The sequence below is a fragment of the Nanorana parkeri genome, unplaced genomic scaffold (assembly GCF_000935625.1).
Source record: "Nanorana parkeri isolate BGI_ZX_2015 unplaced genomic scaffold, ASM93562v1 scaffold1194, whole genome shotgun sequence".
NCBI classification, from domain to species: Eukaryota; Metazoa; Chordata; class Amphibia; order Anura; family Dicroglossidae; genus Nanorana; species Nanorana parkeri.
This window is the reverse complement of record NW_017307462.1, coordinates 223783-249335: the sequence shown is the minus strand read 5'-3', so window position 1 is coordinate 249335 and position 25553 is coordinate 223783. Positions and strand designations below refer to the sequence as shown.

The 25553-nt window shown below is 42.0% G+C and overlaps 1 protein-coding gene across 1 annotated transcript in view; it reads right to left on the bottom strand.

The window, feature by feature from the left end:
* Nucleotides 1–25553, bottom strand: part of THSD7B (thrombospondin type 1 domain containing 7B) — a 294353-nt gene that overhangs the window by 126893 nt on the left and 141907 nt on the right. The window contains exon 13 of the mRNA XM_018568480.1: nt 1215–1409. Within this exon, the coding sequence (XP_018423982.1) occupies nt 1215–1409 (195 nt within the window). The remainder of the gene's footprint in view (nt 1–1214; nt 1410–25553) is intronic.

Sequence of the window (25553 nt, the reverse complement as noted above, 5' to 3'; positions counted from 1 at the left end):
ATTACCCCCTGATCCACCACAATCAGGTCTGGCGCAACAGAACACTGTTCATTCGCAGCCGGATGGCAGAAAAAAACTGAAATGACCGGACCCATGTCGGTCTATGGGGAATCCGATGTAAATCAATTAAAATTTCAGTTGCCACCATTTTAATCTCCAGTGCCTCTACTTTCAGGAAATATATAATTCTGGGAGTTTTCGAGTAATCTTCAGCCTAAAATGTGCATTTTAACATGTGTGCAAAAAATGCAAAAATGCCCCTGGCAGCAAATGGGTTAAAGTGTCTATTTCAAACCCTTTTCTGGACCTGGTCACAGCCAGGGGCAACCAGATGGCTACCAGGGGCTTCCCATAGACTAAAATTGGGCATCGGATCGAGTCCGTCTGAAAAACTGACAGGCGGACCTGATTGGACCACCCATCTGAAAGGGGTCTTAGAGTGAAAATGCTCACACAGTGTACCGTAGCTATAGTGGAGCAGCATTGTCACCCAAGGCTCTCCTGATTTGGACTACCGAACACCTCCTCCTCTCCATTACATAAAGGGGAGGTAGTTTACAGAGAGGTGTTCTGTAGTTTACAGAAAATAGTTGGGAAAGCTAATAACATAGTTTGACTTCAGTCCACATGAAGTTACAAGGTCTCTGGAATTCTAGAATGATCAATGGGTATTTTTCTGTACTTGCAAAAAATGTGCTTAAAGGAGAACTATGGGGTCAGTGTTTTTCCCCATAGTTCTCCTTGGGGTAACGGGAGGACACAAACTAGCGTCCTCCCGTCACACTAAGCTCAGTATACCGCGAGCTACGGCTGGCGTTATCCTGAGACGCCGTACCTGGAGCGGATCCCGACTTAGATGACGGGATCCGCCCAGCTGCGTGAGTGACAGCTGGCTCTGCCTATCTAGAGGCAGAGCCAGCTGTACCCGCCCCCTCCCCCGTCCGTTCCGCCAGTCAGCGCTGGCAGATCGGAGCGGGGAGAGGGGAATCCAGCCCCTCCCCCTGTCACGGCAGAGAGCCGTGACAGGATCGAGAGGTGAGGGAACCCGGTATGTTTTCCCTCACCTCCCGATCTACTGAGCCGACCTGTGACAGTCTCATTGTCACAGGTCGGCTTAGAACTATGACGTGAGTGGAAATCACTCATGTCATAGTTCTCCTTTAGTCTAAAAAAATTACTTTATTGGGGCCGAAATAGGACTCAGGAACACGTACCGGCCAGGGATCTCCTCCTTATTCTATATGAAATGCAGTCTGCAGAGCAGGCATTGAACTTAGACCAAGGGGTGAATATGCAGTCCTCTCTGCAGGGCACGTTACACTCCTGTGCTGTAGGTGGAGCAGGACCGGCCCATCTGATACACTCAGTCACATCTACTGGACGATCACCGGCAGTAACACAGATCATCTCTGGAAGACACAAGAAACATTTTCACTTCTCCATTACATTTACAGAGATACACTAGTTAAAGAAAAAAAAATTCATTATTGCGGCCCCCTCTTCTAGACTGATTTCAATAAAAAGCCATTGTAATAGAAAATGGTGTTACATGTTTGATGTCCGTCCAGTAAGGGATGAGTCAAATCTCTGAATAAATTTAGCTTGAGCTGTTGAGCTCTGAAACATCAGATGTTTTAAAGCAGGTGTTGCCCCCCCACCCCTGGATAAAATAAAAATGAAAATATTAATGTGCAATATTTCACATTTACCTCTGTAAACAAAGTAATTATATACTTTTTATATACTTTTGTTCTGTACCATAAAAAAATAAAAAATTAAGATGCAATATTATACTATATATACACAATACTATAGCATATACTCATATATACTTGTGACGACATGGTGATGAGTTTATAAGTTAAATGTGTATTGGTGTTGGGTTGTGTTTGAGTGCGTTATGCTGTGTGACCTGGTTATGAAAAGAGTATCAGCACCCCCCCTCCCCCCTCGTTATCTCCCATTGTTCTCTGAGGGAGCTCAGAACAATGACATTCTGGCCAGGCCCCCTGCTATGGCTGTCTGGAGCTATTTAGCAGGTGGACACCTGTGGTGTTGTGAAGATCATCATACAGTTCCTTTAAAAACGAATTCGTCCAAAGTTAAAAAAGAGTCATATTTAAGGTAGAAAGGAAATTTAATTTTTTTTCCTGATCATGAATGACTTTATATAGTTAGGTTGCAAAAAGACACACGTCCATCGAGTTCAAGCCAAAGACTAAAATAAATAAATTAAAAATCTTGCATTCTCAAAACCTTAACCTCCCAGCTGATCTACAGTAAGGCAAAGCACCTTTCCAAAGGAGTTGTAAAGTCCCAGCATATCCTCTCCTGTTATAACATCAGCATTGTAATAGGAATACATACTAGACTTTTTGATAATGCAATTACTTGATATAATCCCTTTTATGTAGTGAGTGCCGCCTTCTGTCTGCCCATCACTCTGCCAACTTCCTGGATTCCCAGTGTGCTTTGCATCTCTTTTCACTGCTGCTTGATGTGATGCAATTTCAATTTCTCAAGGCTACATATCCCATCATGCATTGCCTCCAGAAAGCAATGATAATGTTACATGGTTAAGTCATTGAGTTCAGAAGGCAGATTCTGTGAAAGTTGTGAAACAAGTAACTGCATATTCACAGGGCTGAGTGAAATTGTGTCAGTGCATTGATGAAATGTATAGTATGAACATCTTTAAGTAAGTTTACAAACTTCTAGATGGATGTGGTTATTAGGAGTGGGATAGAACATATGGAAATTCAATGTAGAAATACAGATTTTTAGTTTTTGACCAATTAAAAAGCGATCCAATTTGCTCTAACAGAAAAAAAAACAATACTGCACCAATATGGCTGACAGTTGGATTGATTTGCTCTTATTTACAGTTACTAGATTGGTTTAGAACCATAAAGAAGGTCTGCATACTGTATATGGAGCTCTTCTATAGATACAAAGAGATAATTAGATGTCTTGTAGACAGCAATGAGATGCAGTTGATATGACACGGCAATGTCTGTTCTTTTCATCTCCGTAGTAACTTGCCCCGTGTATCTGACTCATGTACAATAAAGAGTCAAACTCTGTCTAGTACTTTAAAAAGAAAGCATTTTAAAGTGTGGATTTAAAAGCAGAGGCTTGCAAAGAAGTAAACCACCTCACACTGCGTGAAGGAAAAGACCTGAATCCAGAGAGATCTGTCATCTTCACAAACTGTGACTTCTAATAAGTGACAGACAGCATGGCGGGGACAACGCGTCTTCTCCGCTGCAATGCAGAAAACTAGTCACAGTCGGTCCTGTATATGGGAACACAACGTCTTGGCACCATTTGTATAGATGTGTTCTGGTATTTTAATTGGTAGATGTATTTAAAGGAAACTAATGTGTCTTCAGTACACATTATTTGCTGCTGTTATATTATATGATACACACTGAACAGCCATAACATTATGAGCACCCATCTAATATTGAGTAGGTCCCCCCTTTCCTGGCATGGACTCCACTAGACCTCTGAAGGTATGCTGTGGTATCTGGCACCAAGCCGTCAGTAGCATATCTTTTAAGACCTGTAAGTTGCGAGGAGGAGCCTCCATGGATTGGACCTCCAGCACTTCCCACAGCACATTGCAGTTTTCCCAGCAAAATTCTACAGATGCTCAATTAGACCTAGATCTGGAGAATTTGGATGCCAATCCAACAACTCAAACGTTGTGTTCCTCAAACCATTCTTGAACCATTTTTGCAGTGTGGCCGGGCGCATTATCCTGCCGTCAGGGAATACCATTTCCATGAAGAGATGTACTTGGTCAGCAACAATGATTAGGTAGGTAGTATGTGCCAAAGTAACATCCACATGAATGGCCGGACTCAAGGTTTCCCAGCAAAACATTGGCCAAAGAATGACACTGCCTCCAATGGCTTGCCTTCTTTTCCAAGCAGAAACAAATATATATATATATTTTTTTTATTTTCCTTGCACATGATTGGGTATCCTTTGCAAAGTTGAGTTTTCACCACATTCACTAAGCTAAGGGTAAATACCCTTGCATCAGTCTGTAATAAATAAACCCCACTGTGCTTAAATGTTTTCAAAATCTTGTTTCTATCTGGGCAGTTGTAAAGGATAACGTTCGTACAATTATCCTTAAATGACCCCATGTACTCACCTGTTCACACTCTCCACAGCAAGTTCCGGGCTCTCCCCCAACTGGTGTCAAAGTCTTCTGCTCTTGGGTAGATAAAATCCTATTCATTTCTAAAGAGGGGTTGTCTATCACGCATCTCAACTGGACAGACTACCCATTGAAATGAACTGGATTTGTCCACACATGCACAGAAGACCTTGGAACTGAGCGGGAGAGTTCTCAGTGGTTCCCCATGGAACACAAAGCATGGATATGCCAGGATCATAGACCAGTGAGTATAAATACCCCTAGTCATTTAATGGATAACTTTACAAAGGTAAAGTTAATGAGGGGAATTGATCAAAACTGGAGCAGACAAAATCTGGAGCAGATTGGCAAGTTGATAATCCCTTGATGGTATCGTACACCAAGGTGGCTATACATAGGGCCCTGTTTACCGCTAGACGTCTAGTGGCAAGGAAATGGATGGCCGCCTCCCCTCCCACTATATCTGAATGGATCTCTGAGTTAGACCAGATTCTAATGTTTGAATGCATCACTTATCAATATAGAGGATTTGGGGCAATAAATTCTCTTTACTTTGGTCCAGATGGCTACTGTACCGTACACATTAAAGGAGAACTATGAGGTGAGTGCTTTTCACTCACCGCATAGTTCTAGCCGACCTGTAACAATTAAACTGTCACAGGTCAGCTCAGTAGATCGGGAAGTGAGCGAACACATACCGGCGTTCGCTCACCTCTCGATCCTGTCACGGCAGAGAGCCGTGACAGGGGAGGGGCTGGAATCCACCCTCCCCACTCCGATCCTCCAGCGCTGACAGGCAGAACAGACGGGGGAAGGGGGCGGGTACAGCTGGCTCTGTCTCTAGATAGGCAGAGCCAGCTGTCACTCACGCAGCTGGGCGGATCCAGACATAATTGTCGGGATCCACTTCAGCTGCGGCGTCTCAGTATACCGCGAGCTGTAGCTCGCGGTATACTGAGCTTAGGGTGACGGGAGGACGCTAGATTGTGTCCTCCCGTTACGCTAAGGAGAACTATGGGGAAAAGCCTTAACCCCATAGTCACGCAGCTGGGCGGATCCCAGCATAATTGTCGGAATCCACTTCAGCTGCGGCGTCTCAGTATACCGCGAGCTACAGATCGGCGGTATACTGAGCCTAAAGTGTTATATACTATATATATATACAGTACTGTATATATTTATTAGTAGAATAAAAATATATATAATAGTAGAAGTAAAGGAAACAATAACATATGTTAAACATTTTATAGAAGAATAAGAATAAAAAAATAATAAAAATAATAATTGGATAAGAATACAAACGTTTGTAAATAAAATGGTTCACTATTGGGGAGAAGTACTTGCGGTTATTCATTCTGTTTTTGTTATATTGTTAGATAACAGACCCAGAGTATGCATACTTGCAATCTTTGATAATCCCTTGATGGTATCGTACACCAAGGTGGCTATACATAGGGCCCTGTTTACCGCTAGACGTCTAGTGGCAAGGAAATGGATGGCCGCCTCCCCTCCCACTATATCTGAATGGATCTCTGAGTTAGACCAGATTCTAATGTTTGAATGCATCACTTATCAATATAGAGGATTTGGGGCAATAAATTCTCTTTACTTTGGTCCAGATGGCTACTGTACCGTACACATTAAAGGAGAACTATGAGGTGAGTGCTTTTCACTCACCGCATAGTTCTAGCCGACCTGTAACAATTAAACTGTCACAGGTCAGCTCAGTAGATCGGGAAGTGAGCGAACACATACCGGCGTTCGCTCACCTCTCGATCCTGTCACGGCAGAGAGCCGTGACAGGGGAGGGGCTGGAATCCACCCTCCCCACTCCGATCCTCCAGCGCTGACAGGCAGAACAGACGGGGGAAGGGGGCGGGTACAGCTGGCTCTGTCTCTAGATAGGCAGAGCCAGCTGTCACTCACGCAGCTGGGCGGATCCAGACATAATTGTCGGGATCCACTTCAGCTGCGGCGTCTCAGTATACCGCGAGCTGTAGCTCGCGGTATACTGAGCTTAGGGTGACGGGAGGACGCTAGATTGTGTCCTCCCGTTACGCTAAGGAGAACTATGGGGAAAAGCCTTAACCCCATAGTTCTCCTTTAACTGAACAAACTGAAGAGAGAAGCTGATTGGTTGCCATGCACATCTGCTCCAGATTTTGTCTGCTCCAGTTTTGATAAATTCCCCCCATTGTCTTTTAGGCATGGCATGGCATGTCATTGATGATAGCTTCTCAAACACTTGACTTTTCCTGCTTTCTGTATAGGTGGCCATTGATATGTGTGGGCACTTGATCATGGACGCATTGTCAAACCATTCAGAGGCATGTCTAACACCTGGTAGGTTATAAAATTGTGAGCTCAGCTCAGCAGGGCAAAGCATACTTTTATTTGAATAGAGAGGAAAGATAGGTGGAGCAGGCAATGCCACTTATTTATGAGAAACAATTGTGATTGGAAACATTTTTGGGCACAGTACAAAGGTTACAAGAGTAAAAACACATTAAACTGAACGTTTCTGATCCATGAACTCTTACAGACCAGTAATTAATCAATAACAGTGCCATTCTATAGCTTTAGAACATCTTATCCAGCTATATTTGAAAAGGTACACGATCTGGGCAGTGCAACCTTGGACCCAACCAGTACTGCATATAGCAATATAAATGGTTTCCTGGTATATAATTCATGTTTTGTTATATCTCTAGATACTGTATATTACAAACTTGCAATCTAGCCACTTGAATAAACAGCAGTTTCCCTTTAACTTTTGCCTGATTAGCTATACAGAAAGAAGTTCTCTATCACAAAGCTATAACAGAACAATCAGTACTTTAACAAGAATGGTAACTTTCTTGTGCTTTGCAGCGTGCTCAGGAGATCGCTGCCAGGTCGATAAACTACACTACGTCTGCTGTAAGTCTCCTCTAAGGTAGAAAGGAGCAGTGTCAGCACACATTAACTTTACTACAAGTGAGTAATAGAGAAGTGGTTTGCGGCTCCAGAAGGAAAGTGAATTTAATTTAAATTTCTCCAAGCCAAAGAAAATCATTTAAAAGTGTCATCTGTAAAGTGCTCTACAGGCTTGTAGCCACTTGCCAGTTTACTAATTTACTGTGCAATAAACACCTCTGACAGCTGAGAGATTAGCTTTTGACTTTTGCTAAGGTGCTTCATGTGTTATATTTAATAGTATACAAACCTGCCATAATTTGACAAATATATTTTCTATCCTACACTGTTGAGATCACTTATGGGATTAGCAATGAGAGAATCCTCACAGAATTCATGTGTTCCATGAATGTGAAACTATTTGAAGGATGGAATATTTGCCCTGATAGATTCAGACAAACAAAGAAGTCTTTTGGAACCTTTAGAAGTTTTCTCCCAAATCCCATGCTCTGATGTGGAGTAAAAGTGTCCCTTTCCACCACATGAACAGGCCAACAGGCAACCAAAGATTATACAGATAGGCCTGTAGCCAGGAAAGTGAAACAGAATAAGTGGAAGGCCTACAAGACAGGGGTGTCAGGGCGCACCAGTTTACAGAGGGTAAAAGAAAGTTAGAGAAAGTAAGGTAGAAGAGGATAACTTAACTGATTGGGTAGAAGAGGTCTGCAAGGATGAGTTTTGGAAGGTGGTCTGTGAGGAGAGGCAAAGCAGGTCCAGTAGGAGATCTGCAGACGCGACGCAAGTTTCCCTCTCACCTGTCCTATGATTATGGATTGGCTGGTTGCAAGTCATGGCAGTTGGTTTGCGGTTTGGATGCTTGAAGGCAGTTTTCAGCTGGGGGTTATTGATAAATGAATGGGGTACCCATCTTTAGCGTGGGTATCCTCCATGTGGTGAGTTCCACCAGTTGCAACCAGGTAGGTCTGACCAGTATGTGTCTGCGGTTTATGAATATGGTCCCCATGGCTAGGGGCATACAAAATGTTTCCACAGATACAGGGTTTTTGTATAGTTCATAGTGCCTTCAAGGACCTGAAACATGATTTTCAAGCGGGAGGAAAATGGGGGCTGAAGGTGAACGCATAAGGGTTGGAGGGTAGAGGGTACCTCTGAACTACCTTGGTCATGATAGCAAGGTGCTTTGTGATATAGATGTCTGTTTTTGGAGTCTAAATAGACACTGAGCCTGTCGCCAGTTGCATGAAGCTTGAATAAGTGCTTGAGCTTTCCTTGAGACAGATTTGCACATTTTGCCCTCATAGACTTTAAAGGGAATGCCTGAAAAATGCTTACACTTAGGTGTCAATGGGGCCAGATAAGTTCACATATCTCAGGGGTCCTTAAACTTTTTAAACATAGGGCCAGTTCACAGTCCATCACACTGTATGGGACCAAACTGTAATCAGTAGGAGTAAAAAAAAAGGCCCCCCATCAACAGTCAGTGGAAGTAATAAATGATCCTCCATCAGTGAAAATAAAAAAAGCTGTGGCATCCGTGGCGCTTCTCGTTGTGACTTAATTGCCGGGGACTATACGGGCACCATCAACCAGGAGATTACCCCGCCCAGTACTGTCTGTAATAGATTGCTAGGTGCTGGCACATTCTGCTAGGCTGGGGCTGGACTACATTATAAAAAAGTTAGATAGAAAAAAAGGTTATAGATAGACTTTTTTTAAAGTGACACTAAACTCTTTAGGAGTTAAACCTAAAAAATACATTCAAGTACCTTAATTATTAACAAAAATGTATCTTATTTGTGTATCACTCGGCTGTAGATCCTCAAATCATCTCTGAAATTTAATTGGTGTTGACACTTCTGGAGGGGGGCTACTTTTGTTCCCCATGGTCCCTTTGTGTGTTGTAAAGTAGTCACCGCTCCAAGCTCACTCCCATGATGGACTACAATCTCAATACACATTAGTAAACTAAACATGAGATTGTAGTCCATCACAGGAGTGAGCTTGGAGCGGTGACTACTTTACTACACACACAGGGACCATGGGGAACAAAAGTAGCCCCCCTCCAGAAGGAAGGACAGTGTCAGGACCAATTCAGAGATGATTTGAGGATCTACAGCCGAGTGATACACAAATAAGATACATTTTTGTTAATGATTAAGGTACTCGAATGTATTTTTAAGATATAAGTCCTGAGTTTAGTGTCACTTTAGGGTTATGACCCTAGGAGTTTCATTGCTGGTCAGAACCCTGCACATCTACAGAGATACCAACGCTCTGATGTTGAATGAGAATGTGCACATAAATAGGGAAGAATCTGCAGTTGCTTGCCATGTGCATAGATGACTGAGGGAATCATTTTCTCTCCTCAACAAAATTGAAGTTTTACTTTAAACTGTGCTGCAGGAAAGGAATGTATTATATAAGCCTCCCATTTCCATTGTGTGGATGTTGATCCTTTAGCAGGAATTTAATTACCGGCAGACAGTTTTCTGCTTTAAATGCTTTAAAATCTACAGAACAAAGACCTCAAAGGTTACGAAGGGGAAAAAAAAAAAAAATCTGTAAAAATAGCAGGTACGTTATATCACAAAGAAACAGCAAAATTCCACACAGCCGGCGGCGATTATCTCCGAGACCCCCTGAAAGCTCCGTGATATTTAACAAGTTCAAACTGTACTTTCAGAAGAAAGAAAAAAGTCACGGGAAAACAAAAGCGTCATTTTAAAGATTTGCAATTTTATAATTTCATCATTATGCATTCATGAATGCTCCAGATCCTCTAACTGTGATGTTTGCTAGCCAGATTCGTAAAATGGGACTTTTTTTTCCCTTGAACTGCTCTTTTATTGCTTATCTTTGATAATAATACAACGTTATCACTAGAACAATGGAATTGAAGTGAGACTAAGTTTTGCAACATGCATTGTGAGAAACTTGATTGCAGATCCCTACTGGCTCTGTCCTGTAGATATGGTGATAGGCCATTTCAGTGTACTTGCTAGAAGTGAGTGCCAAGTAGGAGTGGCTACCTACTACAATCACATAATCAGCTCTGGTGTTATAAAATTAAATATTTTACCTCCAAGGCATCCCTTTAGTTGCCCTGCACACTTCACCATCACTTCAACTCAAAGCACAGCGTATTGCAGGAAATGCCTGCAATTTGATTTCAAGATCTGCTCGCATTACTGGGAAAAGTAAGTAAGGCACCCGCATGGGCCGAGGGATCAGGCCTCTAGTGGCTATTATGCAAATCTCTTCATGCAATAAGAGAATTTAAGGATAAGAATTAAAGGGATATATAGATAAATATATAATTAAGGACATAATAAAATATAAATAAAAGAAGATGCAAGGGCAAACATGGCAAGTCCAAAGAAAAAAAAATAGTTTATAGTAAACACATAAAAAAGCTAAATTTTTGCAATTAATGAAAAGATGCCATATCTCCCCTTGAGGTGAGGCTAAAGATAGCTGGATAGCTGAGAGGGTGGAGGCCTTTTGCCAAAATGTACAAGCGTGCTGTTCACACATGCGCTTTATGTCACAATTACCTCCTAGTGTGCCCGCTCTTTATATGCCACTCCCTCTTACATCGCCCCCCACACACACACCTTTTCCTGGGTCCTGTGTGACCATCCTTTTGCCGTTCACACCTGCAACCGACAATGCTTGCCTTTTTTGCAGACATGTTACAGTGCCATTCATTCTGTATGGCACCCCAAACACACTTGTAAAAACACGTGCCCCGTAGCTGCATGACTTTTAAAAAAAAGGTGCCCACACCTTTTTGGTGCGATTGTAATGCATTGGCCAGCTCACTGTAATGAATAGGCTGCCCAAACATACTGCCCCTCAACGCATGTAAAACACCTATACCTGCATATGCACAATCGTACATGCACTGGTGTGAAGTAAGCTCTTAGAAACCTGGACGCTCTGTCCCCCCAAGTGACCCAATAAGATGCTGCCTGAGATAACCGTCTTCATCTGCTTTAATATAGAGATCGCCCTGGACATACTGATGACAATGGCAGCTCACGGGGAAAAGAAGCATTAAAAAAAAACACACGAAAAGGTGAGAATGCAGCCTTACAGATCAGGGAACATCAGATTACACACATTGCTGGTTGACCCTCGGTGCAGGACCATTCGGTTTTCTCCTCAGATATACCGAGAAGTAAAACAGGCACCCAGGCAAGTGCTGATTTTTCTTGTGGGAACACAGCATGCTTTATAAAATGAGTATCACGCATACACTACCTATTAAAATGAACCTGTACTTTGCCACTCACACTAACTATTATTTCCTTCCCTTCCCTCCCCCCCGCCAAAATGAAAGTTGATGTGATGCTTCTCACAGCTCCAGCTTTTAGAATAGCAGAGGACAGCTTAGGGAAGGTCAAAGCTACTCTGCCTTGTGCACCAACCGGTGTCTACGCCCCAGCACTCCATAAGCTTCAGACAAAATTCCTTGCACAAGTGATCACACAAATTAATAACTTCCAGGAAAAACGAAAAACTGACAAATCTTGGTTGGGATTAGAGGTGCAGCAGCATTACAAGAATATAGAGTCAGAGCTACAAAGATATAAAGTGCATCTCTTCCCAGCCTGCACAAATTCTTCACTCGCGTGAATAACTCTACGGAGCTTAGCAAACACTTTTTATGTGAAGGCAAAAAAGAAAAAATATTATTGTGTAGCAACTGAATTTTAAGTTGACCAAATTTGCAATTTTGCCAAAAAACTAAACTATAACTTTTCAAAAGAGATAGATAGATAGATAGATAGATAGATAGATAGATAGATAGATAGATAGATAGATAGATAGTAAAATAAAATTCTATATATGATAGATGTGAACTTGACCAGCATATTATTACAGAGAATTCCCTTTTGAATAGTTGTCCCTGGAACAGGAGTCCCCATTAGAATATTTCCCATCACCTGTTCTGCCTAGAGAAGCACTTTAAAAGAGAACTATGGGGTAAGTGTTTTCCCATATACTAACCTCCTCCCGTGAAACAAAGCTCAGTATATAGCGAGCTATTGCCCGCAATATAATCCCGACAACACTGTCTAGATCCACCCACCTGGCTGATTGATAGCTGGCTCTGCCTATCTAGAGGCAGAGCCAGTGTGCCCGCCCCCTCCCCCGTTAGTTCCTCCACTCAGCGCTGGAGAATCGAAGAGGGGAGGGGGGGAATCACTGTGGGGAGCGGTGACTGGCAGTCACTGCTCACTGCAGGGAGAGGATTGGGAAGTGAGCGGATCTGCAGCATGTTTCTGCTTACGTCCTGATCGATAGAGCCGACCTGTGACAGCTTCTTTGTCACAGGTCGGCTCTAACTATGAGGATGAGTGGAAATCACTCACCTCATAGTTCTCCTTTAAGTTATACACTTTCCTACTTGAAAATTAGTTTTTGCTTTACATATACTTTAAGTAGGGGAGATGAGATTACACATACTGCGGAATAATCCCTGCATGATTCATCATGTTTTGCAGCACATATAGTAATGCACATGCATAGGCGGCATCTCTTTGGGTCATGTGGAGGGACGCAATGCTTGCAGTGTACCTGCCTCCCCCTTTCTGGCCAGAGTGTTCCAGGTAACAGCCGGGCAGGAAGATGTGTACGGGCCATCAGTAACGTAACCAGAGTACACAGAGTCCTCAATCTCTTTTTCTGTATCCCCTGTTATCAATGAACAGGAATCCTCTATGTACATTATAGCATAGTACGTTTACTATAACGACAACTATGAATGGACAGGAGGGGATGTAGATCACTCCCATTCATTCATAATTGAGGATACAGTAACCATACCATATCCTCAATTATCTACAAACACTCAGCGATCACTGTTCACTGTTTGCTCTCACTCTCCTCTCTCTGACACACTGTCACAGGAGGCTGAGTGAGCGGTGTAGGGAGGTGAGCTCAGCCTCCTGTGACAGCGCTGTCTCCGCCCCCCACACCGCTCTGCCGCACTGTCATAGGCTGCTGATCGGTGTGGGAGAAGATACACCGGCCGATCACGGCAGTCTCCTCCCGCATTGTTCGGCCGGCTGTCACTTTCTCTCCTTCCTGCTGGGACAAAGAGCAGGGCCCAGCGGGGAGGAAAGAAATCACGGCTGCCCCGACAAAACGGCAGGAAAATTGCATTTTCGGCCGGCGCCCCCCTTCCACTTTAATGCCCGCAGCGCACCGGCCGCCCCCCGGTTGTTACGCCACTGCGTGCCATACACAGCTCCCCATCCAGCTCTTATCAACCTGGAAAACTCTGGCTGACGTGCCACTCAACTCCTGACGACCAGCAATGTCACTGGTTGGCAGGGGCCGGGCAGGTTTGCCGACTAGAGCCACAGCTGGGCAGGCAGATGATACAGATGATGATGCAGAGGAGATGATGCAGAGGCCCCCTGCCACCTCCCCCACCCATCGTTTAGTGTGCACTATAAGCAGCACTACCATCCCCCATCAAGTGGCAAAAAGGCTAGGGACACCCCTGTGCATGAGATTCTTTGCCATTTTGCCATGTCTTATCTTTGTTTTTGATGCATCCTTGACAATTATACATACACATATGTAGATCTCTCTCTTTATATAGTATTATAATACAGGAACTTTATATATTACTGGGACTGGGTTTGTAATATTAATATTACACACACACTTTATATATATATATATATATATAATATATATATACAGTATATATTGTGTATATATATATTGTGTATGTATGTATGTATGTATGTACATGTATGTATATGTGTGTATATATATATATAATACATACAGACACACACACTGTATATACATACTGTATTTATACACACGTTTACGCTCCCTTTAAGTCTTCCAAAATATTCATAACATGAAAAGTAGCATTTAATGTAAGAACATTCATTCCAAAGCCATTAACATTTGACTGCAACACTTGGTAAAGGATATAACAATAAGAACATTACTTGAGAAAGAAAAAAAAATACTATTTTTTGCACATTATGTAGATTGCATCTATTTGTTATCGCTGTAACTAGTCTTCAGTTGGTTCTGTTCGGGCTAAGCTAATTCATTTCAAATTGCATTTTAATGTTATAGATTTATATACCTTTCTATGGGACTCAATGGTAACATATTACTGCAGTTATACTTTGAAGGAATAAAAAAAAGAAAAAAGGAAAGCGAGAAAATGAATTGAAGGAAAACGGTAAGAGCGAGAAATGTTTCAGTTTACAGAAAATCAGAGGCTATGAGATTAAAATTATACTTAATGTGCACTTAGCGCGCTAGCAAATAGCTCCATTAAGTACGCGAAGCGTAACCGGCAGTGAGATGTACGGCGGCGGCTTCCATTGTTCTCGCTGTATAAATTAAGGAGCTCATCTGGATACAATGCTTATCTGATTTTATTTAGTTATATCAGTCGCTGGTTAATTGTCTACAGTGTATATAATTTACAACTGAAACTATGAGGTATTTTTCGAGGACTGCACCATGCATGCAATGCACAGAAAGCAGATTTGTCAGGTAAAGCCCATCTGAACTTTCAGTTTACATCAGCTAAATACATTTCAGGAGCATCAAGACAAAAGGTGTACAAAGTTCTACAGGTCATTTTCTTCTTTCGGTTCCCTGCCAGCATGCTGCAGACAAGGACCATTCATTTATTTTGGGAAGCAGTGGTCTCTCTGCACAGGTCTGACACACCCCCTGCTGAAGCAGACCTATAGCTCTGCAATCAGTGGATCACACGCTCTCTTCTGATTGCAGAGTTCTACCTCTTTCTCAGCAGAGGGTGTGTCGGACCTCTGCGGAGAGCACACCTTGCCACAGTATTCTGAGACATCATCCAAATAAAGTATGCAGATAGGAACATCTAATTTCGCTTTGATGTGTTTCAGGTCAGGTCAGCAACTCAGAGCTGACTGTAGTCTGAGGATCAGCATATTAGACAGGAAACCAGAATAAGGTCAGCAATGACTTCCTCCCTAATTGGACCCAGTCAGCAATAAAGTCCCAACAAAGACTCATAACCTTCGCCACTCTCCTACAAAATGTTTATTTTGTTTGCTAAGTTTGCTCCTATTGGGGAGATTTCCCATGACTTCCTTTTCTGATTGACACCTGTCAAATGAACAGAAAGTGGGAGATATCACCTCACTTCCTGTTCTGTCTGAGGAAAAACTATCACATACTATCACATAAACATTAGATGAGACTCTATCCCTTCCTAACTCTATTTACAACCACCAGAAAAAAAAAAGCTTTGATTGCACTTGATTCTCTGCAACCCCCAATCAGAGGACAGAACCTCTCTCATGCTTTGGATCACGCGGTCACATGTAAGGCCTTTTTTTATACATTTTATTTTAGGTTGAACTAGATGAACAAGTCTTTTCTCATCCTAACTATCTACAGTAAATGAGCACTGAACCATTGCTTTTCCACTGCAGGAAAAGGTTAATTGGTTTCATTTAGTAATTTTACAGCTTCCCGGTTAGAATCACGCACCTTAGCGATAAAAATACAATTTACAGAATCAGTAAACCCAAAATTTGCAGATGCTGAAGAAATAAGCAACAAAAATGGAAAACACCCACCGGGCTATTCACAAAAGGGTGAAGAGTTTGGAGAAGGGAGGAGAAGTGAACAATCCAGGACAATATAGCTGAGCTGGAAAGTGAGCTGAATTGGAGAATGTTTCTAAATCAGCTATTTTGGCCTAGATTGTTCACTGCTCCTGCCTTCTCCAAACCCTTCAAATTTTGTGAATAACCCTGCTGATGAAATGGACCCAACGAACCTTAAAAATGTATACATTCTATATAAACTTTAACTTCAGGAACTGCATTTTTATTCACGTATAACACTCATGTAGTTATCCTCATAAAATGTCAGGCCGCCTAACTGGTGCATACATTGGCTGAACCATATATGATCTCACAGTAGGAAAGTCCGAATATAACAACATTTATATGAGACAGAGGGCCATCCACACGGTCCTATCATAATGTCTACACAAGTCTGTTCTAATTACTGAGCCAACCTGTGACAGTCTCATTGTCACAGGTTGGCTAGAACTATGAGGTGAGTGAAAAGCACTCCCCTCATAGTTCTCCTTTAAGGTTAAAAAAAGAAAAACAAATTTATAAATATTAAATAGAAACAATATGGGGAAAGGAATAAAAAGACTTCACTTCACTACACTTCAGTTCTTGGGTCTGCTGTGGTCATTATAAGGGGTTCCTATTCTTTCTGCTGGGTTTTTATTTGTTCTGTGAATATTGGTTCTATGCAGCAGGAGGAGCTGGAACACACCATGGTCTGTGGGTACAGCAAAAATCCCATAGTAGACAGAAACAGACTTAGAGAAAATGGCAAGGAGATCTAATCAATGGGGTGTTTAGGACATATAAGAAGGCAGAATCTGAATCAGCCCACCAGGTTTATCCATTGATAAAATCATTTTTTAGATGGACTGGCCCTTTAATGACTGTGTTGTACAGATTTTTGCAACCCTAAAATTATCATTTTGATAGTCTAGGACAACGTTTCTCAACTTTTTTTTTTTAGCCACGGCACCCTTTTAAAAGTATGCAAAACCTCAGTTTAAAATGTAAAACCCATAAATGTGATAAATTTAAAAACAACCTTTGGTCACTCAAAAATCCATAACAGACGCTTATTTGAGGTCTGATATGGATTTGAAGGGGACACCACAAAAAAATACAAAAAAAGTGGGGTTTCCTCCTTTACATCAGAGTCCCCTCATCCCAGGTAGGACAAAGTAAAAATAGAGCATTTGTGTGCCGTTCACGGAAACGCAGCAAAATGCGCAACATGTTTGTGTTGCTATTAATTTCTAATGGCACCCCAAATGCGGTCAGAAAGACGTTTGTTTTTGCTTCACCTTTGCGCCCGTGAAAGTGTGCACGTATGCTGAAGCAAAAGCATGGAACACGCGTCGCAAGACCTTCTACATGAGCTTTTTTGCCGCATTTGTCACTCGTGCAGGCCCAAATACGGCACAGGAACGCGCACAAATGCGTACTAACATGCACGAATGTGGCACACGTTCATGCCACGCGCAGGTCTGAAAGCGGGCTGAGGAAGCCAGGTGTTGAGAAATGCTGGTCTAGGACAGGAACAGACAACTCCAGCTACATCTCCCATGAGGCATTGCAAGGCTCTGACAGCCACATGCATGACTCTGGGTCATATTGGAATGTGCAGTTTCAGTACAAGTGGAATGCCAAGGTCGCCCACCTCTAGAATATTCCTAGAAACATCAGCAGCCAAAAACGGAACAGTTCAAAGTGTATGTATAGCCAATTGATTTTTCTTATGGATAGAGAAGGTAAGGGTAAAAAGTCAATCTATATGTCTCTTAGTTTAATTTTAGCCCATTGGGAAGGTTTTCTTTAACTTCCTGTCCTAAAGACACAACAGGAAGTTAGAGGTAATCTCTACAAGGCGAGATGAATTCTCCTCTTACATGTCCCCACAACAAGTGTTCCTTTCAAAGATTTAACCTTACCTATTATTCAGGTAACAGTCATAAAATACCCCTTTACTTTTTGTTTTGGAGGAAATGCTCACTGGGATAAATAGAGAGGGTGAATCCAGGGCCGGATTTCCCACAAAGCCAACCAAGGCCCGGCCTCGGGGCAGCAGGGAGTAGGGGGGCAGCAGGGGTGTGGAATTCCTATCTCCAGATGCCTGGGACATGCAGTTCCCGGCGCCGGGCAGGTAGTTGTTTTCTACATTTAGCCCTGCCTTGGGCAAGCAGAGCTAAATGTACAGCGGGGAAGCCGCTGCTTGTGCTGTACAAGTGATCTTGGTGGTGTTGTTGAGATCACTTGTATGCAGCCTGCATACAGGGGGGCACATTGAGGAACCTGGAATTGGGGCAACAGAGAGAGTAAATCCGGCCCCGGGTGAATCTACACAGCAGCGACACAGACAGCGATAAAAACTTGACAGTGGTTCAAATCCTTCGATACTCTATCCAAAAGTGGAAAAAAATACATGTTTTGGGTATACTTACACTTTAAGGCAGAGGAAAAAACTGCAGTTTTGCTGCTGTGCAGTGGAGGGCATTTTTCAGTATTTCTTTGGCTATGCTTGCTCTTCCCTACAGGATTGGTGACATGCCCATTTAGAGCCAAGCAAGAAAAGAATTCTCTGAAGTGTTTGAAAATGTGTGTAGACAGCTTTATCAGCCATCCTGTAGGAAATCTGTCCTGGCAGAGTCATTAAGTTCCCATGGGACAGCAGGAGAAAGAAACAAAGGCAGGCAAACTTGCTTGATTAGGTAAAATATAAATGTGCAAAAATCCTTTAAAACAATACCCTGTCATCTACCAGACCTATTTTTTTTTTATTCTTTAAGATTTGAGATGGTCTCACAAGTCGCTCGCAGGCAGGGAGCAGCGAAGCGCTGATCTACGGCAGTTCAATTTTAAGGAAACTTACCGAGAACAAACGTACGATAGAATAGTTTCACTCATAGCAGAGCTCAGAGATCACCGAACATAGATTTTATTTGCCATGGTTACAACGTTCTACCTCTATTAATCTCTAAAGACGAAGTGTATCAAGCTACATTGCATCTGAGGTCTTTGTGAGCATTTATCTCATTCTTCGCCGGCTGCTTTGTGCTTTGGTGATTTGATGAATTAGTTAATTTTGTTGTCACTTTCCATTTTAGGATTTCTCTTGTTTGATGAAAAATGGGCAATTGCTTTCAATTTTTTCCTCAATAAAAATATTATTTCGTAGGTTTTGACAAAAAAAATGTAACTTGCTGCTACAGAATGAGTCTGCGCAGAGAAACGATATTCTCTATTTTCTTTATTCTCTGAGTAGATTGTACAAAAAGGTTCTGCCACTTTAATAAATATAATCAAGCTGGAAAAAACTATTTTTTATTGTTATCCCCCCACCACCCCCAAGACTCTGCTCCTCAGTGGAATATCCGGCAAGAGTGACATTGTCTGGTTTGTAATGCTTACTGTCTCTGAGAATGTTCCCCTTACCTCCTATTCTTGTGACAGCTATGAGGGAAAATCTCTTCAACAGGAATGAATGAGACTGAGAGTTTTCTTTTTTTCAAAATGTAAGTGAAAATCAAGTGATTATGCTCAAATGCATTGGATTCAATAAATACATGAATGCAATACTTAGTTCATGGCTTGGCTTAAAATAGAACTATGGGGTAACCTTTTTATCCCATAGTTCCCTGAGGGGTCACGGGAGGACATATACTAGCGTCCTCCCGTGACCCAAAGCTCAGTAGATGAAGAAGAAGGTTTGTTGCACTCCTTACCGGACAGCCCCGAATATGGGGACCCTGCTATGCCTGATGAAGGGACCCTGTGTGGTCCCGAAAGCGCTTGTGTATTTGACATAAGTTCTGAATAAATCCACAATTGATTATTCTTGAAGGAGTCTGGTGTGCTGGTGACATTTCTTTATTATCCAATGCTCAGTAGCCCCCGATATACTGAGAGCGCCAAAGCCGGTTCAGCGCTGGAGGGTCGGAGAGGGGGGAAACCCTGCGAGGAGCCGTGACTAACAGTCTCTGCTCTCTGCAGGGAGATGACTGAGAAGTGAGTGAGCGACGGTATGCATACGCTCACTTCCCGATCTATAGAGCCGACCTGTGACAGCTTCTTTGTCACAGGTCGGCTCGAACTATGAGGATGAGTAAAAATCACGTACCTCATAGTTCTCCTTTAATCTTTTGATGGTTCTCATTAAATTGGCCCTAAATTCAGGAGTTAAATCTTAAAAATACATTCAGGTACCCTAACTATTAACAAAAATGTATCTTATTTGTGTATCACTCAGCTGTAGATCCTCAAATCATCTCTGAATTGTTGCTGACACTGTCCTTCCTTCTGGAAGGTGGCTACTTTTCTTCCCCATGGTCCTGGTGTGTGTTGTAAAGTAGCCACCACTCCAAGCTCACTCCTGGGATGGACTACAATCTCAATACAAATTAATAAACTAAACATGAGATTGTAGCCCATCACGGGAGTGAGCTTGGAGCGGTGACTACTTTACAGCACACACAGGGACCATGGGGAACAAAAGTAGCCACCCTCCAGAAGGACGGACACTGTCAGCACTAGACATGTGTGATTCGTTTCGGTACATTTCAGTACGATGTATATGAATCGCCAAATAACATTAGTAACAAATTTTTACGAATCCGAAAGAAATTACAACGAAAACAACAAATTAATTTTGATTCAATCGTTTCATTCAGGTGTCATGATGCAATAGTTTGGGCATTTTGTTAAAGGCTGATATATAGCCAGTCTTCAGAAATAATACATTTTATGTAATAACGAACAACCGACCATCTGAAATTACGAATCGATTCGGCATCACGTATAACTAATTTTCCCAAAACAACCAATCATTCCGAAAACGAATTATTACAACATAACAAATATGATGAAACTAAATTGTTTACTTTACGAATAGAAACTAAACAAAACCTGTGCACATGTCCAGTCAGCACCAATTCAGAGATGATTGGAGGATCTACAGTCGAGTGATACACAAATAAGATACATTGTTGTCAATAGTTAAGGTACTTGAATGTATTTTTAAGATTTAAATCCTGAGTTCAGTGTCATTTTAAGCTTCCTTTCGATTGGTTTCATCTGTCCTTGTGGGGCTTGTTGCCCTTCAGTAACCCCTGCTGGGTCATCCCACACTCCAGATTCCAGTGCCCTTGCGCTTGCATCAGCTTTCTCTTTATGTCCTCTGATCCCACATGATTAAAATGACCCCTATAACCTCTTGTTTTATGTATTTATTATTGGTATTTACAGTATATAGCGCTTTACATAATGGACATTCAGTCCCTGCCCTCAAGGAGCTTACAGTCTACAGGCTCTATCTCATATCCATCCATACAGGGCCAATTGAGACAGGAGCCAATTAACCTTCCAGCATGTCTTTGGGGTGTGGGAGGAAACCCATGCAAGCACAGGGAGAACATGCAAACTCCTTACCCTTTGGCGCATTTCTACACCTGGCTGGTTTCGATTCATTCTAGCTTACTGACTGTTCTCTGACAACGCTCTGGCTCATTATTGCTAACCTGGATAGCTTATTGTTAGCCACAGCTTGGGAGACTAAGGCCACCCTACCAATGGATGTGCACCAGCTTTTCCTTTGTGTCTTCTGGTTCTATATGCTTAAAATGACCGTTACACCCTCCAGGTGTACCAGTGCACACATAAAAAATCAACCACCATCGGTGACCCATAAAGATGAAGAAAGGTGCAACAGTGGTTAGAGAGCCTAAATCAATGCTTGTATCTCACAGAAGAAATAAATACAATTTCAAAGCCTTGTGAGGGCAGGGGGGGGGTTTTGGCTGGAATTGGTCTTTAAAGTGTATTTCCCCTTTCGCAGCCAAATTTACCATTGTACTTGTATGGGTGGAGTTAATTTTTACCATATTTAACCCTGTCTGTAGTGTATCTCCATTGCATTATCACTTACAGGGGCATCAGTAGCTTTTTGCCCCCTGAGGCGGCGGGATGGGAAGTGGGGCACTACATCCCGCAAATATCCTGTTAACCAGTAACATCATTGGTTGCGAGAAGCTGGGCAGGACCCTGTGGCCATGCTGCCCTGCCTGCTGCCCCCCACAAGATGCTGCCTGAGGAAAAAGCCTCAGGCTGCCTCATTATAAAGATGGCCCTGAGCAGATGTAAACTATATTTGAACACTGTATATTCTAACAAAGGGTTAAAGAGCCTGATACTTATGTTCTGCATTGTATGTTAATAAGGGAAACTCAGTCTGTCCTCACTTTGTTCCCCTCCACTTTCACTTTGAAATTGTTAACAATATTTTGCAGTCTGCCCAAAGGCCTGCTCCAGAGATTATAACTAGAAAGTTCAGAAATCTTTAAAAATATATATTTTTAGATATGCTGTGTGAATGGGAACACATAACAAACATACAGAGGGGAATTTATCAAAACCGGAGTAGACAAATTCTGGAGCAGCTGTACACGGCAACAAATCAGCTTCTCTTTTTCATTTTCAAAGCTTAACTCAACAAACTGAAGAGAGAAGCTGATTGGTTACTATGGGCAACTGCTCCAAATTCTGTCTTCTCCAGTTTTAAAATAAATAGTGTTTTTTCCCCCAAATTTGACTGCAAAAGTGGAAATATACTTAAACTTTTCCGCCCAGCATATGGCTGTTCACACGTCAGGCTCCTTTGCTTCTTGGCTCAATCTATTGGCAGCAATGCCATGCGAATGCATTCGCCAAGCATATGGCAGGGCGGAAGAGTCTTAAATAGACCCCTATGTGTTTGAATAGCAGAATTATACTGAACAAAATGTCCTCCATAGCCTTAAAGTTTGAGCTCTACATTGTTCTGTACTGTGCTTTGACTTGATTTTGCCTTCTCACCTCTGAGGTTTGCAGCTGGGGGGAAATCTGTAAGTGCGTAAGAGCTGTACAGCAAAATTTTAACACATTGATGATTGTTTTGTTGAACCAATAACTGTGAAAGTAACGTGGCAGTAATTGCACTCTCTCTCTGCTTTAAGTGTCAGATGGTGCTCTAGCCTGCTACATTTCTCCACCTCTTAATGTTATAAATGCCGCAGTTTAATGCTGTCTGGACTGAGTTCTGGGAGGCGAGTGTTAATGCAAAGGACATGTCAGTAGTCATCGTGTCTCCCAGGTATCGCTTGAGCGAGAATTCAATGATCTATGCGTGAGTGAACAACAGCCAGCACAGAAAAGCCTCCAAACAGACTGAAACATACTTTTGTGCATATTTTATGAAGAGCTAACAAAGTAACTGTGAAAATGAATGTCTGGGTTACAAGAATGCGTGGTGTCGCAGTTTCTGTTGAATACATGTGTTTCTAATTGTGTTTTCACTTTTTTTTAATCTTAGGAACATTTACTATTTGAATGTCAAATAAAAATAGAAACATTCTGCAAAAACGCTGGTCCAATGATTGCAGATCTGTAAATATAGATGGGAGAATAATGGAAGATTCATTCTGCAGGTGGTTTGAGGAGATCATTGAAGCTCTGCAACATGGCCACTGATCTGGGCCTTGGACGGTTATTGAGTGAATTGGGTTTAAGGGCCAAGGGAACCGGTCTTTGAAAGTGATGCGTCCAATTTGAACATAGCTTGCAGCAATCAAGCCATGTAGGGCCCATAATGAGGACTTCTGTCATTTTACTGCATGCAAGGATAGTTCATCTTGTTGAAAAATATATATGTGGACACAGGTGCTTGTTGTTTTCTTTTATGTGGGTAAAATTAGAAATATTTCACTGCTTGAGTGCCATTAACACATGAGCCATTAACACATGTCAGCTGAGTCTAAGAGAAGATCTTAGTGGCTTCTGGTGAGACTTCTACCACCAACCTTGATTTCGGAAGCTTAGCAGAACTAAATATATGGGCTTGCTTATGGGCACCTGCCCTTCACACCTATATGAGCTTATTGGACATCTCCTTCCAAAACCCCGGGTTGTTAATTTGCACAATGTTTCGGCGGGCGTCTGTGGGAAGTTATATCCATTCAACCAAAAAAAAGGTTTGAGGTCAGGTGCTGGATGAGAAGACTTGGTTTGCCTCCAGCATATTCCAGTTTGTGTAAGAGGTGTTCTGTTGGGTTGGGTTGAGGGCTCTGTGCAGGCCAATCAAATATCTCCACACCAAACCCATCAAACCACGTCTTTATGGAGCTGGCTTTGTACACAGGGTCACAATCATACCGAAACAGAAAAGAGGCTTCCCCAAATCTATGCCACAAGGTTGAAATGCACATTTGTCTAAAATGTCTTTGTATGCTGACATTGCCTTTCTCTGGAAATACTTGAACTCGATAATTTGTTGGGTTGTCTACATACACGTGGCCATATAGGTAGATGCCCAATATCATGTTTTACAGTAAACCTGGAACAAATGTGGGCAATTTAATCTAAGCATTTGATGAACACATATATTGGAAGAGGTTGCACTAAAATTATCAGTAGGCCCAGACGCATTTATATGTATAGGCCAAAATATTTTGTATTACTTTTGCATAGCCATTTTTTCTTTAGTTTTGGATAGAATGGGGGAGTATTAGGACCCTTGTCAGTTTTGTACTGCTTCCTGGAGCTCTACTAGAGATATTTCACTTCACTTCCGGCTCTGTTGACAACATTTTCATCATAAAGGGAAAGGGAAAATCTGCAACAGCAACACTAACAGGAATAAACTTTTTCTTTTCTTGTTTTTAGTAAAGGGAAAGCTAGAATCCTTGTCACTTATATTGTTGTCTGCATACCAATTGAACATTTTTCCCCACTTCCTGTCTGCTGAAGACCTTCTCATCAATCTAGAAAAAGAGAGGACATCTATTGGAGCACAGCTTAGCAGTGAAACCCAAGAAGGGCATCTAAACCTTCCCCACTCCAACCAAAACAAAATAAAATAAATCTTCAGCTGGGTTTAAACTTTATTAATTATATGGCCTTGCCCCTCCCCAAATTAAACTTGTATCCTTTTTATTATTTCAGTAAGGCTATAGTTATTGTTAGATGTTTAGGACAAAATCTGCCCAGAAAATTGTGCATGAAGATCTCTGACATTCACATCCAGATTAGGGTACCTATAAGTTAAAAATAACACTAGTATTCTTATTGACTGAAATATAAAACAAACAGATCACCAAATGTAACCTCAAGATGTACAAATATGCAAACAGTAGGCAGTTGCTACATTTAAACAATTAAAGAAAGAAAGAACCTCAGGCTTACCTGCCATCACACCAAACATTGCCTCAAACAAGCAGCTTTGTCAGGAGCTTTTGGACACATTGAGGACTCAAGAAGAAACCCTCTCCTTTCTATATTTAGATACATTTTAATAACTATATGAATATCAATTCGGTCATCCAATTACCTTTTTATGACAGTTTAGGGATGAGTCAAGCCGAAATATAACACATGGAAATGAGTCACGTACTGCACATTGTGACATCTCCGAGGATCTACCTAATAATTATCTCTGCAGCCATATTCTAAAAGTTAAAAGTACACTCTAGCCAAGAAATTCTGCAAGCTCGACTCCAACATGTCCTTTTTTTGTCTTGAATACAGTCAGGAAGGGTTAGGACCTTTGTCAGTTTTTCATTCTGTCTGTGTCCACGCTGGGCAAATTTCCCCTCACTTCCACGCTGGATGGGTCATGAGGTTGTAATGGTTGGAGGACCTTGGACCGCAGGGAGCAGGGAAGCGGAGGGGAGAGGAAAGGAAGGAGAACTAGACACAAAGGAAGAGGACAGGAGAAGTGAGAGCATTGGAATGGAGGACAAGAATAAGGAAGAGGAGAAAAGGAAAAGAGTTGGGAGAGGAGATAAGAAGAGAGGATAGGATAAGAGAGTGGGGAGAGA